Below are 17,741 nucleotides of genomic sequence, written 5' to 3'. Positions count from 1 at the left end.
GCCATCATATACGAAAATGATATATAGCTCAATTGAAGGGAGGATACAATCAAAGGAGATCAGACAAAGTATATTTCACCAAAAGTCTTTTTCATACATGATCTTCAACAAAATGGTGAGATAGACGTTCAAAGACTCATTCAAGTGATAATATTGTAAACTTATTTACTAAGGATTGTCAACATCAATATTTGAGAAGTTGTAATATAATATTGGAATGCATCGTCCCTGAGATATCAAGTAAAGTTTTTATCAGGAGAAAAATACGCGTTGTACTCTTTTCCTTAACCATGATTTTATCCCAACTGGGTTTTCCTGATAAGGTTTTTAACGAGGCAACATTCAAAGTGTATTAAAAAATTTGTGTACTCTTTTTCCTTCACTAGGATTTTTTTCCCACAGGTTTTTTTCCTAGTAAGGTTTTAACGAGACATATTATCTATGAATATCCAAGGGGGAGTGTTATAAAATATTATAGTGTGGATGTCCACTACACCAAGAAATTACTCTTACCCATTATCTGGATAACTTTTCTCTATTATGAAGATAATCATAACCTCCAAAACCTCCACCTTAATAAACATTATTCTTGTAACACTACATCTCCATAACCTCCTCCATTATATTCATGATTAATGTCATGTTTATGACCAACCTTTTGTATGCCTCTATGTTACACTATAAATAGAGGTATACGGGTTCATATTGTATACACTTGAAGATTTGGTAAACACTTGAAAGAAAGAAATTATCTTATATTGTTCCTCTTATCTTATATTTTTCTTGTCTTCATCTTTATATTGTTCTTTTGTTCTTAAGTTTTACAACAACGATGAAAATTTCACATATTTTTGAGAAAATAGCCAAATGACCCCTCATTCTATTAGCTAATTCTTAACTACACACTAATACTCTACAAGGATCCTATTGCCCTATTTTAGTGGAACTAGTTTGTTAGGTATCTGCCTATATATAAGCTTGAAGTTACCAAGGAAAGGAATGACCTCTTTTACGAACTTCTTATTTTCACTTTTTAAGAGTATTAACAGTTTGAGTGTCAATAGTGCATATTTAACAAAATGAATTGACTCCTCCAATAAAATTGGTCTCCTTTGCTTGATATATATACGTAGACGTAACTTTCTTTCTTTTCTTGTATTTTAGTAACACAAAAAGATAGGTTAGGCAGTGGTAGTTGGAAAGTAATAGTTATAACCCCATATCCATGCACAATATTTCAGGGAAAATGCATTAAAAGCTTAAGATAAATACTCGTAACTATCTTAGTTTTCTCCTAAAAAATGGGTTCCAACAGTAATGTTTTTTTCGGTGATGAAGAAAGCCAGCTTTCTGGTGGTACTAATAGAGTTCAACCTTACTCTTCCACACCAAAAAAGTATGTGTGAAATTAATTTCTTGTTTCATTTATTATGGTCTTTCCTTTAATTTTGTCAGGTTTGATTTCTTAGATGGTCACTCAACTAATATTTATTATCTCACTCCCTATAATTAGGAATACTATTTTGATTTGAATCACTAATTAATTGACCATATTTGTCAGTGGCTAAAAATTAAACTTTTTATGTCGAGCGATGGGAGAACTCCTAGGCTCAGCGGTATCTCTACTTCGGATAGTGACACGAAAATGTCAAATTTGATCATGTCAATTCTCATAGCAATTGTGCTCACAATTCTACTCCTGACGGTAGGGGTGTACAAAACCGAATCGAAAATTGAACCAAATCGTAAATCGAGTCAAATCGGAAAAAAACCCCGACTAGTGATTTGGTTTGACTTGATTTGGTATTGGAAAAAAACCCAACGATATTTGGGTTGGTTTGGTTTTAACTTAAAAAAACCAACCCGAGACTAAACCAACCCGACATTATAAATGTAATTTTAAAATTTTATTTTATACATAAAATTATTTACTTTGATATAATTTTAAAATATTTCTTATACTATTTCATAGTTTTTATCTTTTAATATATTATTTCAAGTTTAAAACTTAGAATTCGGAATGGTCCAATAAAGATTATAGTTCATAGATGTTGATAATTATAATAAAACTTAAATCAAAATCAAATTAATACTAATGCAAAAAGAAATCAATTCAACACTAAGAATGACAATAATATTGAATATTTGTTCTTTAGTTTTACATTGGTTTAGACAATTAAAATACATAATCTAATTTTAATTTTCCTTAAATATTTAGTAATGTAACTAATACTTATTAAACTTATTTTAGCATGGTTTAGTACTTTTAAATTATGATTATTTTCATTATGACTTTACAATATTTATTTTATATGATGATTTCATTATTATTTTTTATTAAATATTTTAGTGTCATCAACACTCATCTCATATTTTGTGTTATTTTCTTAAGAAACACCTTAGATAATTGTATTTTAGTTGGACTAAAGAAATATTTGGAGCACAAGTTAATTATATGTTTGTATGCAAACTTTACCGAAAAAAATCCAAAAATCTGAAAAAATCCGAGGTTTATTAGTTTGGTTTGATTTATAAATTTAAAAATTCTACACCATGATTTGGTTTGGTATTTGAAAAACCCGAACCAACCCGAGGTTGAAAAACCCGAAAAAACATGAATTTTATTAGTTTGGTTTGGTTTATAATTTATTTATTTTTTACACAAATGGTTTGATTTGATATTTGAAAAATTCGAACCAACCCGATCATGTACACTCCTACCTAACGGTTGTTCCAGTGTCCGGAGGCCATCTCAACCCGGTTATCTCCTTCTCAGCCGCACTAGTCGGAATTATATCTATGTCAAGAGCCATAATTTACATTGTGGCTCAATGTCTTGGTGCTGTTTTAGGTGCACTAGCTCTCAAAGCAGTGGTTAATTCAACAATTGAAGACACTTTCTCACTTGGTGGTTGCACTATCACAGTAATTGCACCGGGCCCAAATGGGCCGGTTACTTTGAGCCTAGAGACGGCCCAAGCCTTGTGGCTTGAGATCGTTTGTACATTTGTTTTAGATTACTCTTTGCTTCAATTTGGATGGCTTATGATCATCGACAAGCCAAGGCTCTTGGCCTTGGCACTGTCTTGTCCATTGTTGGTCTGGTGTTGGGCCTTCTAGTGTTTATCTCAACCACGGTCACCACGAAAAGGGGATACGCCGGACAGAATGGCACAGTGTGACAATGTAGAGACTAAATTGGCAATAAATAGCCTATTTTTAAGATTTTAGCAAAAAAAAGATTTTGTTTTAATTATTTGGCATTTAATAGTTATTTTTATTTTTCTTAAAAAATATTTTTTTGTTCCCCTTTTTTTTCTCTTAACACGTTTGATTATTTTATCAATCCTATTTATCTCTCCTCTTTATTTGTTAACCATTTTAAAATAGAGTTCTTCTTCTTCTTTTTTTGTCTCATTTTTCTCTTTCTAGAATTCTTTTTATAGTATATTTCTTTCTCTCTCAAATTTTCGATTCTTCTCCTTAATTCACTCTGTTATGAAAATTACGTATAACAATATGCTTATTCATACATACTTCTAAAAATCATATATAATCTTGCTCTTGTTCAATTTATTGTTGATTTTTATGATTTGTAGAATTAAGTTTTTTCAATTTTGTTTTACAAAATTTTAGGTTATCTATCCTTTTTTTTTTCTTCTAAATTCCTTTTCATATATATATTTGCTTCTCTTCTAAATTTTCTCTTATTCTCCTTGATTCACTCTGTTTATGCAAATCAGATAAATTATATTTTTATTAATTGATCCTCCCAAAGATTTCTTTTAATATATAATTATGTAGCATTTCTTGTCAATTAATTTTGAAATTTCATGATTTGTGGAATTAAAGTTTTTAAAGCTTTTTTTTGCCAAAAATCTAGGTTTATAGTATTTGAAAATTTTGTTTTCAATTTCATGGTAAGAAAGGTTCTAGTAAGATCCTCGTAAGAAATCGAAATGTCGATTTTGAGACTCAATTCATTTATACCAATGAATGTCAATCTCAATTTGAATAAAAGTATATAAATTTATTAGGTGAATACAAACTAATGAATACACAAATGAATACGAATTGATGCATACATAGTGCAATTACCGTATACATAAATAAAATCACATGTACAATTTATGAATAAAAATTAATTAATACATGTAATCTTGTATACATTATAGTAATAACTAATACCTATAATTGTTGGTAATATTCCTATGTATACATTATAAAGTTTATGTATACATGCTACAATTACTGTATACATCAATAAAATTTACTCGCCTATTTTTAAGAAATAATTTTTTGTGTATACATATAATACTCTTTTGTGTATACATTATGTACTTGCAACTTTAATTATTGTGTAATTTATGTATACGTGTTATTAAAATATCTAATAAAAATCATTGCCTCTTAATATTATTTGAATAATTATTGTCAATTATTTTGATAATTAATACACGTTAATTAAGCATTAATAATATATTTCTTACCTTAAAAGTAGTCATAATATTTTATTAAGTTAATTGAATAATTAAAATAAGCCCTGCCTTAAAAGTTCATGTCACCATTTTTAATTGGTTAATTAATAAATATTTTTTTCACTTCTTTAAAGTAGGCAATTATTTTTTTTAATAAACTAATTATTGCTATTTGTAAAAAAAAAATTCATAAAATTACAATCAACTATCTCTTTATGTTGTTGTAAATTACGTTGATATTTTTTAAATAGACTGATAAATGAAGTTGAGTTTTAGAATTTAAAGAAATTGAAAAACTAACTTCCTTAATTATGGGAGTTAAAAACAAGAAAGAAAAATAACCCCACATCTCCTTAATTAATGCTATTAGTTGCACATGGTTAAAAAAAAATTGTAAAAAGTTTGTTATTTTTCTTTTAGGCTAATACGTGCTATTTTTTATTGAGACTATTAATTGCTAATTAATATTGGGCTATATATTGCTAATTATATATAATAATTGTATTTCTATGTCAATTCCTCGATACGCCGGGGTAGGGATGAACCCGGCAAGGTGTTTGGGGCCCGCGATTGTTAGAGGAGGTCACCTTTGGGATGGACATTGGATCTTTTGGATTGGCCCTACTATTAGTTGTGTAGCCTTTTATGTGTACACAAAGATTATTCCACCAAAACATTTCCATGCAGAATATGGATACAAACATGATTTTGTTGGAGTTGTCAAGGCTTTGTTTGGGTCGAATGTATAAAGGCCCAGATGCATTTAGTTTTGGGTTTCCTTTTTATGGGCCAATAATAAATGTGTAATAGGATTTGAGTACCAAGTACCACTCGATGTAAAATGTTTCAACAAGTTTCTCTCTCTTTTATAAAAGATTTGGTTGTTTTATATGAAAAAATTACTTAAATACACAATCTATTTTACTTTATTTTCTAAAAAATTTCACGATTTGGAGAAATTACAAGAATTCCTACTCTCTTTTATTCTCGGATACATCACTTTACGCGATGTATCGATCTGATACAACACTTTACGCGATGTATCAGGATGTACGCGATGTATAAGGATGTACACGATGTATTGAGACGTTGAGTGATGTATTTGAAACCAAGACGCGATGTATCAGGGCATTGAATGATGTATCAGAAATCGAGACGCGATGTACCGGGACCTTTTGGGATGTATCCGAATTCCACCAAATTTAAGGATTTTTTGTAATTTGAAAAAGATTAGGAATATGATGTAATTAACTCTTAACACTATGAAAATTGTCTAAAATTCCCTTATTTTAAATGTCTTTTTATTTATTTATTACATAGTTAACTATTTAATCAACTTATGATACTTGGAAAAAAAAGTTGTATAAGTAACATTTCAAATTTATCATTTCTCTCCCTTCCCGCCAACACACAACCCACACCTCTTGACCATCACATACTCTCCGCCCCAAAACCCCTACTCCCCCACTCCCTATCCTTATCCGCTTGGATAACGTTTAGCTAGATAACATGTAAATGAAGGGCAGATCTATTCAGGATGATGGGGTGCCACACCACCCACAAGCTTCGATGAAAACTTTATGTATATATAGGTATATATATACAACATATAGATACATAATATACGTATCATCCACAGTACAAAAGTACTTTGTGGTGTCGGCAGTAAAAGGCTGAATACTTGAGCCTTAGGTGTGGGATTGAATCCGCTTAACATATTTTAATTTTTTCTTTTTTCTAAAACAGCTGGAACGTTTAAGGCTCCTCTCATAATCAACGTTTCGACCTTTTTTTTTCTTTTTTTCTTTTTTTCTTTTTGCCATTATTTCAAATTATTTTGCTACTTTCCTTATCTTTAATTAGTTCTATAAGTATGAAATTTAGCCTAATTCATCCCACTTCTAACATTTGATATTTTTTTCTATCCTATATTAATCATTTACATTACTAAATATTTGTCAATTAACAAAATTAAACAATATTTTTTATATTTTCATTATACTAACAATTAATTTTTCTTGAAAGTGTAACCAAAATTTGTAAAAAATTAACTTAAAGAGTAAAATAGTAAACTATCATTTTTATTAACAATTATTTAAAGAATGCGTAAAAAAAGTTATTAACTAATACAAAAAACGAAAAGGGTATAATTTTATTTTTTTCTCTTCTCAATAATTTCATAATTTCATAAACACTTAAATGCATTAAATATTCTCCAACAAGAAAATATAACGAAAAGATCATCAATAATCTTGACAAATAATTATATAAGTCTTGGTACTATTTTCATGTAACCCAAAATCGAAAATCATCCACAAACTCCTACATATATACATACTCTCTCAATTTATATGATATCTTTTTATTCTTGAAATTCAAGCTATGTGATGCCCTCAATTACCATAATTTTTTTTCGTAAATAGCCTACAAGCTCTTTTTTTTTTATAATTGTTGTTTAATCCTATTTTATTGATTGAGTTGTCACATAGATCGAAAAAGACGAATAATTCAAATCAAACATAAAGTTGATTTAGTCTATGAGTCTACTTGGCACCCAAAGACTCTAAATCCTGGATCCCCCTATGATGTAAATGTCTTTAAAATAATATTTTCTTACTTACTTATCAAACACTAAAAAATAAATAAATAAGTGACTCATTTATTTTCAACGTGGGCATGTAACCTAAGTTGGGGGATAGGAATGGCAATGGAGTCGTGTGGGGCGGGTTGAGCTTATCCCACAATTTTTATTTTTTACTTTTTAAAAAAAGTGATTCACCTATTTTTCAAAATAAAAATTAAAATTTCTATATTGATTTTTTTTCTTCTTTCCAACCTAAAAAAACGGCTTCTATTTTTATTAAAAAGTAATTTCACTAATTTGTCAATCACCTCATTTCTTAAAAAAGTAAATACCTTTTGTTTTTTTTTTTTTGCTTTTTGGACTCCCCAACTGCTTGGCCAAACAGGCTCTTAAATCTTACTTATTGTGCTTCTTCACAACTGTTTTTCTGCTTCCACACATCACGATTTCTCTCCGTTTTTTTCTTTCATCATCTATGGCGCAACAAGAGAAGAAACCATCTCCGGGAATTCCTTGGAGGACACGAATTGCACTATCCTTCGTCTCTACAATTACCGACTATTCTCGTCGTCAAAACGGCACCGTTAACCGCCGGCTACTCGGGATCTTCGGCCTTAAAACTTCCGCCAATCCAAATCCAGTTAACGGCGTTAAATCCTACGACGTCAGTGTAGATTCTTCTCGCGATCTCTGGTTTCGCCTCTTCATTCCAACTACAGATGAATCTCGGAATTTGAGTTCACTTCCGATCATCGTCTTCTTTCACGGCGGCGGATTTGTGTATCTCAGCCCGGATACAAAGGCGTACGACGCCGTTTGCCGCCGTTTCGCGAGGAAAACCCCGGCTGTTGTTGTCTCTGTTAATTATCGGCTAGCTCCGGAACACAAGTATCCTGCGCAGTATGATGATGGATTTGATGTGCTGAAATTCCTTGACAATGAGAAGAACCGTGAGCTATTGCCGGAAAATGTCGATTTGTCTCGCTGCTTCCTTGCCGGAGATAGTGCCGGCGGGAACCTCGCTCATCACGTGGCTAAGCGAGCATCTGAAATGACGTCGACCTTTGATGCACTGAAGGTATGGTCCCTCTTTCTCTCCATTTTTCCACTCATATTCCATGCCTATATACATTTGTCACGTCACTAATTTATGTATTGCCTAACTTTTCTGTCGTTTTAAATTTTTATTGATTGTGTCATTTTCAATAAAAACCGAAACATCGTTTATATCAATTTTTATTTAGATATTTAATTGTTTTAGACACAATATACTAACATTTTGTCATTTTATTACAATCTCCTAAATTCTAAGTAGGTGTTAATTATAGATTAAATATGAAATTAGATCATGTCAACTCATTTAAAGCCCGAAAAAAATACATTAAAAAAAAAAGAGAGTAACCAATGACCAAATGACATGTGATTTTTTTTATCCAAGTAACTCAAAATAAGATTTTGACAAATTAAAAGCATCCCGACACAATCATTTTCTCCATAATATTCCTCTATTTTTATTGTTTTTTCCTCCACAATCCATACCCACACAGTCATCTTTCTTTATCTATCATATTTCTTTATTTTCATTAATATCTTTTCTACCATACCCTCACCAAACAGTTATTTTCTCCGCCTTATTTCTCCTTTTTTCTGGTCTTTTCCAACATATTATTTCTCCTTTTTTCTGGTTTGGATAAAAGTAAAGTATTAAGCGCTTCCTAATACTTGAAACAAAATATCATAATTATCTCTATTTTTATTTTAAGCATTCAAAGTTATCTTGGGTTTAGTTATTAGTGCGTTTTTTAGTTCAATTTCTTTGGCTTAATAACTACTGACTTTGTAGTGATTTAACTTCGTTCAATACATTAATGTAAAAAACTTTTATTTGCGTTTAGAACTTAGAAGTAGAAATTCTACACATTTTTCACAAAGGAGTAGTTTGTTTGACATTAATAAAATTCTACTGTTGAAGTTAAGACTTTTTAGCAGGCACCATTAATATTATTAAAGGTAATAGGAGCATATTTTGTCAGAAGTATTTAAAGAGCTTATTTATAAATTCATCATGCTAAATGAAATTAGGTATAAGGAGGGGCCAGACTGGTCCAGTTCAGGAAAAATCCAAAATTCAAATCCGGCCTACAGAGTTCGATGGGGTGGTTGTAAAATTAAATTTTATTTTAAAATAAAAAAATATTTAATTTAATAATTACATTTATATAACCAAATATAATATTAAAAATTAAATTAGTAATTATGTTAGTACAAAGAAACATACTAGCAGATGATCATTATATTAACCAATTATTCCTCAGAAAGAGAGGAATTGAACAAAAGTGGCTCAGTATCTATTTTTGAAAAAATAAATAGACATGTGCCCTCTAAACAAAACATAATAATTCGTGAGAAAGTTAATCTCAATCATTAATTTTTCTAGAGGTCTAGTACATAATTTTCTTCCTTTGACAATCAAACCTTACCACCTCTCCACTTTTTCACGTTACAGTTGGTTGCATGCATGATTTTAATTATAGACTTCTCGCCACACCCACAAATTACATGGTAAAAAGAAAAGTAAAAGTAAGACAAACAAATTGAGTATTTATTTTGAATGTCACTACTCACTAGTATGAAATAGTGGTACTTTTAAAAATGTATATACCCAAAATCTATGCATATTAAACTTTAGGGACAAATTCCCCTGATTCTGTATTATTATGTGCTCTAGGTAATTGGACTGGTGGCTATACAACCCTTTTTTGGAGGGGAGGAGCGAACGGAATCAGAATTAAAACTAGTAGAAGTTGACGCATTGATATCAGTGAGAAGAACAGATTGGATGTGGAACGCGTTCCTGCCACCAGGTGAAGGGATGGATCGCGATCATGAGGTTATTAATGTTTGCGGTCCAAGGGCTGTTGACATATCAAAGCTGGACAATTTTCCAGCAACGATGGTAGTCGTGGGTGGCTTTGATCCCCTTAAAGATTGGCAAAGGAGGTACTATGAGTGGCTTAAGAGGTCTGGCAAAGATGTTCACCTCTCAGAGTATCCAACTATGGTGCATGCTTTCTACATTTTCCCTGAGGTTCCTGAAGCTACACAACTTATTCTTGAGGTTAAGGACTTTGTTCATAACCAATGCTCTAAGGTTGTGAAGAATTGATGTGCCTTGATTCACTAACCAAGATGTCAAATCATGTGTAGTATTGTTAGGGTTCTCATGGAGCTTAAACAAGTAAAAGAGGCATGTATTCATGAGGATCCATGTGTATGTGTTGTTGAAAAAAACAAATTGTTGCTACTTTTTATATTTATACTAGTCTAATTGTTGTATTTCATTTCTTCAATTCACACGTTTTGAAATAATTTTTTCTCTGAAACTTATGTCCAGTGGGGCATAAGGTTTTTAGAAATTAAAGTCAATGCCTGTTGAAAAGTGTCACATCTAATGAAAAAGGGATGGTTGGTTCCATTTCAGCTCATGGACTAGCTTTTACGGTTGAGCAAAGCTAGCGCAATATTCAATTTTTTACAAAGTACCAAAGCAAGTCCCATCTCAATAATTGCGTATCGATATTGGGCTTCCAAATTAAGTTGCTCACACATCAGATGTCCAACATGGGTCGTGAGGTGAGGTGGAAGTATCCACATCAAAGAAAAAAGGGATGGGAAATTTTAAGTAATTTAATTTTGTGAAAGTAAAGAATTTTTTTGAATTTTGTGATTTTAAATAAAATACATGTGGAATATACCGAAATATCATTTAATTTTGTGGATAAACATGTCACGTTAAAAATAAACTAAATAACTTCCAAAAAACAAAAGAGGCATTTTTTAATTGAAATGGACTAAAAAGATTGGTAAATCCATTTGTAGAAGTACTATCCTAATTGGATATTTGATTACATGCACAAAATTACTTAAATATATAGTACATACTATTATATCTTTAAAAGTTTAGCAGGTTCAGCGATAAGAATGAAAAGATCAAAACGGTCAAATTTATATCTTAGATTCATTTTTTTTAACATAAATACATACATCTTCTCAAAATCCTGAATACACCTCTATTTTAACATCAGCTAAAAAAAAGTGAATTATTATATTGGGACAGAGGGAATACAAAGGGACTACTAGCAAAGAGAGTGTATGATATTAGTTGGACATACTTATTGTTAGGATTAGTAATGAAAGGTTTACTTTGCATGATGCTACAGATCAGGGGGTTGTACAATGCAAATATGGAGTATGTGAACCCTTGTAAATTGTGGCTCTCCCAAAATTGTGGCGGTAATGTTAGGATCAAACGATTATCACCATGCCGAAAGGTATTGCTGATAGTAAAAGCGTAACTTTCTTTCTTAACTAATTCCACCATGTAAGCGTCATGTTCGATCATGACTCTGACCTAAGCCACTTAACCTCTTGTGGACTTGCAATAGGCAGGATGTTGACGTTACCCAACATGTAAGATGAAAGATTTTTCTTGATTTAACAATACATTATAATTTATTGGCATAATACACAAATATGACCCTTAATTTGGTGTTAGTTGGCAAATATGACACTTAACTTTGGATGTGCACAATTAGGCACTTAAATTTGTATAAAATTGAACAAGTAGACACACGTGTCCTACATGACATGATACACGTAGGATGCCATGCATGACACAAATTTTCCATGTAGGGTGCCAGTAGGGATTTGTTCAATTTTATACAAGTTTAAGTGCCTACTTGTGCACATCTAGAGTTAAGGATCATAGTTGCCAACTGACGCCAAGTTAAGAGTCATGTTTATGTACTATGTCTAATTTATATAATTACAGCCACCCACCTCCAGTACTTGTTTATTTAAAGAAGTAGTTTAGTTGATCTTCTTATCCTGACATATCTTCCTTACCCATTTGTGCATGTACTTTTGTGAAGATCACATTCATGTTCAGTAGGTGCAACTACATATCTAGGTACTAATTTATTGCACTTTGAATTATATGGATTCATCATTAATAACAACTTGTTAACTGTCCATATGTATGTAACTGCAAAGACATGTTACTCATGCATTTAATAATAATGTATATAGTATATAGTGATCATAAAGATTTGCAATATTTTACTATAAATAGATTTGATTTAATTTAGCTTGTGATCTTAGAATAAAACATAAGAGTTTAATTTGATATCTTAGTTCCCAATCAAGATTTTCTACAAATTAAATAAATCATCCACCTAACTCTTATGACTTAGTAATTTTTCTTTATCTCGTTTGTTTAATGCATAAATAATATTTAAGTCGTGTTCTTTTGTGTATCTTACTAATCTTAGTATATGAATTCTTATGAAATAAGTTTAGAAGACTCTTATTATAATTTGGCTTCAGGTCATAAATTTCATCAAATCGTCCCTATCAAAAACCACCTACTTCTGGAAATATGATTTGTCCTTAATTCCTGGAATGACATCATCCTAACAATGTTAAAAAGGCTTTACCTGTCCATATGCAAGTTATAATATGAATCTTGATGATGTCACAAACAAGGGGAATATTACAACAAATCATGTAATTTATTTATTAATGAATAATGACAAGTAAATCTTTTCAATCATAGCTAAATAGAAGTTTCTCAAAAGTAGAATTAATAAGACCTTATATATAAGATCAATTTCTCAATTTTTAAATAATAGATTGATTATATTGTTAATTGAAAAAAATTTACATATTCAAAGTTATGCGAACGATTGTAATATTATTAAACTCATACGTCATACATGAAACTCTGTGAGAAAGATTGGTAGATTGTGTAGATTTAGGATTATGACAAGAATGATAAAGAATCAATTTGGATTTATGTCCTGTAGATCTAATACAATGAACAAGATTGATGAAAATTTAATTATCACGAAAAGAAAAGATCTACCTACCTATGGTGTTCATTGACTTAGCTAAGGTACACACAATCAAAGATCTTATGGAGCAGAATTACAAATTTGTATTGAATACATAAGTGTCAGAATGACATGTATGGAGGAGTTGTCGCTAATGTGAAAATTGTTAGCCAATTGGCTTTTTTTTCAATTTATTATTTTTACTGTTTTTTACTAACTTCAGTTTAGTGCTTCCTACTTTCTAGCTAGACTTAGTCAACTTTAGTTGCTTAACTTTCTAAAGTTAGTGGCCCCTTTTATGGCGGTTAGTGGCACATGTTCTTATTCAGTTTTAACATCCACTCTGTAAGTGGCTACCAGATAAGAAATTGTTAGGTTTTTTCCTTTTATAAATTCAGTATTTCTTAAAATTAATATATAGCTGAAATTTCATAAGTTTACTATGTTTTTATTCTTTAAATCAGTTTCTTGAGTGCTTCTATTTTAACAGTGGTATCAGAGCCTCTAGTTGATCTTACAGGACAAAAAAGTTTTAACCTACAATGCAAATGACATCCAACAATCTACCTTTAAATCCATCATTCACTTTCACTAGTGAATGTTGTGCCGTAATTTTCCTATCTTTAGAAAAATCACTTTTTGAAATGTTCTAAGTATAAAACAATTGGAGAAAAATACTTAGAAAAGAGTCACCACTTAATTTTTTAAAGAAATTAAGAAAACTTATAATTTCCAAAGATTTAAACAGAAAAAATCATTTGAAAATACCAAAGAGGGTTCGGGGTTCAATTTACACTTCGAGAAGGGTTTAAGCATTCGAAGTGTCCGCTAACATACGGTTGACCTGCGACTTGACTAAAATGTATTTGACTATTTTTTAGAAAAAATAATTTAAAATAAAGAATATATAATAATTTACACTATTCGATTAAGTTTGAGAAAATAATTAAGAAATGAACCATTTTATTCTATCTTTTTAGAGGAAGAGACCTAAAATGAAAATATTTGAATTAAGGTGCAAGTGATTAGAAAATTAATAAAACTAGACTAATTAGAATTTATTTAGTTCATTTTAAAATAAATTAAACCAATTTAACACATTAAAACATGAAAATCATTTTAAATTAATTGAAGAATAAAAGTTTTGACTAACTTTTGAGTAAATGACTAAGTAAGTATTTATTTATTTATTAATTAATTAAAAAATTTGACTAACATTTTTTTAAAATTTATTTGAGAAAAATACTTTAACTTAAAACAATTTAAAAAATAATATGTGATCAAGTGAAGCGGCCTTAAAACATATCTTTTTAAGAACAAAGATTTAACTTAATTAAAATATAAAATTCGACCAATATTTGATTAATAAAATAAGTGAACACAACAACATGAAATATATTAAAATTAAACCAACACAAATAAAATAACTCATCTTTTGGGGAATCTAATTAAGTTAATTAAAAATTCTAAAGTTAGAGTTAAACAACAAATAATAAGTAATCACAATTAAATAATTTAAGAGTAACGGAGATAAGTTGAATTTGAACCTTTCTTGGGCCAAATTCGTTGCTACTTTTTGGGGTTTAACCAAAACCCGTTTTTGGTATACATGTGATGTATATCAGTGTATATCGGCATGTATATCAGCTCTTTCGTGTATCTCCTGCTTCCAAACCCCTGTATTTTACCTCATCTCTGTATTTTCACATTCTTAACCTGTAATTCACTGTATAATGAGTGTATACTGCTGTATACAAAATGTATACAGACCATTTCTTGGGCTTTTGACCATTTATGAACTAATTTCCAGCAGTGTTGGGTCTCTGGGACCTATAATAGCTTCCGAATATACAGGGGGATGACTCAATAGGAGATGCAAGGATAGGAGATGAGAGTCCAAAAAAAACTCGAGGCACATTTCACATGCAAAGAAAGAGTGATAAGAGTTACCACTCAAAATAACAAGAGTGATAGTGTGCCTAAGACAAATTATCATGGCAGTGTCTAAACTAATACACTTGAACTAACTTGATTGAACTAACAACATAGATTTAGGTAAAGGAGTACAAATTCTACGGATACAAAAGTCCAAGTCATGCTAATCATAAAATAATGTCCACTTAAGCTATTGTTTTAACATAAAAAATCCACATCAACTAAGAAAAGTCAGCAGCAAACCTATGGATTAATGGAATAAAACTAAACCCCTTCCTTTTAACATGAGCAAAGATCGGACAATTAAAAACAATATGGCAAACAACACTAATGGATCACTTGCCTACATTAATTAGACACAAAAAATGCATTCAATTTCCTCAAAGGGAAAAGAAGTGTCTTGAGATGATGGAACTCAATTACTATATTCTTAACAATTTCTAAAAAATGACAAACTAGATTTTTTAGCTAATTAATAAGTCATACAAGTGATTTGGTTGAAAAATAAATACTAAGGGAGAAGATGGGATCTACTAAGGAAGAAGATGGGATGTAACAAGGAAAATAACAAACAACAACTTATGGAATTTAAGACCCAAATCAGAACATCTTCACACAACCCACAAATTTGAACTTAAATAGCCTCCTTTTACTCGAAATGAACACATTAAAGTTAATGTCACAGCTAACCTTAAACAAATATTATTGCGATAAGGCATCCAAACTGATTACTTTAGCATGAGAGGTCAATTTATAAGACGAGGAGTGAAACAAGACTTAATCTTTTCTATTACAGTAACTTCCAATGCAAATTAGTAGTAGCAAACAACTTATCAAAATCTACAATATGTTCATGAATGTAGCATTTAGAAACAACCACATTATCAAACCAAACAGTCTTAGCACATAAGACTCTATGCATATTCGGAAGTATGCGAATGATAGGAATATGAGCTAAGTTAAAACAAGATTATAGCGGGCTACAAGCATAACGTAACATTGGTAGCTGGGATACAAGGGAAGCACAACCAACCTTCAAATCATCTAAGAATATAAATAACTCTTACAAGATTAAGCTAGCCATGGCGAGAAACTACTGCAACATCGAAACGGCCAAGAAGACAACCAAAATATACCAACAAACGATGAAGAAGTGGAATGATATCTAGCATGCTCGAAGTCGAAACCAAATTTATAGCATATTATTTCGAGTGAAAATTAAAAGAAGATTCGGCTAGCTTTTGACATATAATCCAGCCAACTACCAACACATAATCCCAAAGAAACCTTATCAAAATGTTAACTCATGCTTATGATTCAAAATTCACAGGAAAAATGATGTCGATACAGAGGATTAAAAAGAAGAAACTACTTGTTATTCATAGCAGAATCTTTACCGAATATCGAATACATAACACACCATATTGAAGCGGAAACAAGAGGGGGGCGAGATTACCTTTCTTGGAGCAGCGAGCTAGGAGGACGAGACAACAATTCTTTCACCACACTAGTTTCGCCCGAGCAAACAAAAGAAAACAAATAAAACCGAAACCAAGTGACCTTTTGTAAGCTATTTTCGTATATGACCTCAAAATCCAATTTTTTCTTCCTCTATCAATTTCTCCTTATCAGCCTGTTAACTCATTGAGGATAGAGGGTTATTTATAGGGGAAGTTAGGGCGATTTAGAGGGGAAATCCGTGTTCAAATTTTGAATTCTTTTGCTCCTTTCAAAGCAACAGTGAAAGAAGATGGGAATTTCTGACAAGAGGGGAAAAATGGGATGATGAAGTGATCGTCTACACCACTAGGTTATGGGTTCTGCAGAGTAGGAGACGTGATTTTCGGGTTTCTTGGATTCGCTGCTCGTTTCACTGTTGCTGGACACGTTTTCTGGGTTTGAATTGTGATTTGCTCGTTGTTCTCATGAGGAAGATGCAGGGGTGGGTCGGGTCATGTTTTGGTATGTTATTGTTGCTGGGTAATGGGTTTGCTGATGGTTTCTTTGGTATTGAATTGAAAGTGGGTTGGGAATTGGGAGTTGAAAGAATGGGATGAGAACATTGAAGTGGGCTGCTGAAATATGGCAAGTAAATGGCCCAATTTCTGATCTCAGCAATGAATTAAGGATAAGGTGAGAACGTGGCTAGCATTGCAATTACACAATAGCCAAATGAATTTAAATTGTAGCCAAAATGAATTTAATTGGCGAATTCGGCTAAAATTTAAACAAGATGAGTTAACATTAATTAATGAGCTTCTTAATCTTAACGAAATAAAAAATAATTAACTTACTTATAAACTAACTAATTCAATTACAAAACTAATTAACTCGAAATTATAACTATAACTTAGAGTAAATTAATAAGATATTTAACTAAAATGTAAAATCTTTTGTGATGATTTTCAAATATTTATAAAATAACGTGATTGCAAGAATATACATATTTATTATTTCAAAATGATAAAATTACTTTAAAAATAACTTGAAAGTATTTTGAATTTCATAAAACTCATTAATTCAAAATTATAACCATCCCTAATATTTAAAATAAATATATATATATATATATATATATATATATATATATATATATATATATATATATATATATATATTGAGACGAATTTGGAATAATCATAAAATATACTAAACATAATCATATAAAACATATATATCATCTAAAAATTATGAAAAGTGACAAAGCTATTTAAAAATCTTGCAAACTATATTATTATTATTATTTTTTGGAAATTTTATAAAACAAATTATTTTAAATCGCTTGAAATTGGAGAAACTCGAAATGATTAATTTATATTATGGAGGGTCAAAATTGGGTGTCAACAACTGTCC

At 30.6% G+C, this 17,741-nt stretch overlaps 1 protein-coding gene and 1 pseudogene across 1 annotated transcript; both read left to right on the top strand.

Annotated features, from left to right (window-relative positions):
• The first annotated feature begins 1,582 nt into the window (after positions 1-1,582).
• LOC125828908 (probable aquaporin PIP1-2) lies at positions 1,583-5,229 on the top strand (annotated as a pseudogene).
• A 2,205-nt stretch (positions 5,230-7,434) lies between these two features.
• LOC125828860 (probable carboxylesterase 18) lies at positions 7,435-10,267 on the top strand. Its single transcript, XM_049508176.1, has 2 exons — positions 7,435-8,140; positions 9,791-10,267. The coding sequence occupies exons 1-2, from the start codon at positions 7,538-7,540 to the stop codon at positions 10,226-10,228; spliced, it is 1,041 nt and encodes a 346-aa protein (XP_049364133.1). The 5' UTR covers positions 7,435-7,537; the 3' UTR covers positions 10,229-10,267.
• The last annotated feature ends 7,474 nt before the right edge of the window (positions 10,268-17,741 follow it).

The sequence above is a fragment of the Solanum verrucosum genome, unplaced genomic scaffold (genome assembly GCF_900185275.1).
Source record: "Solanum verrucosum unplaced genomic scaffold, falcon-dt-bn FXZP01000067.1, whole genome shotgun sequence".
NCBI lineage: Eukaryota > Viridiplantae > Streptophyta > Magnoliopsida > Solanales > Solanaceae > Solanum > Solanum verrucosum.
The sequence above is the reverse complement of the archived record's forward strand: the minus strand, read 5'-3'. Positions and strand labels throughout refer to the sequence as shown.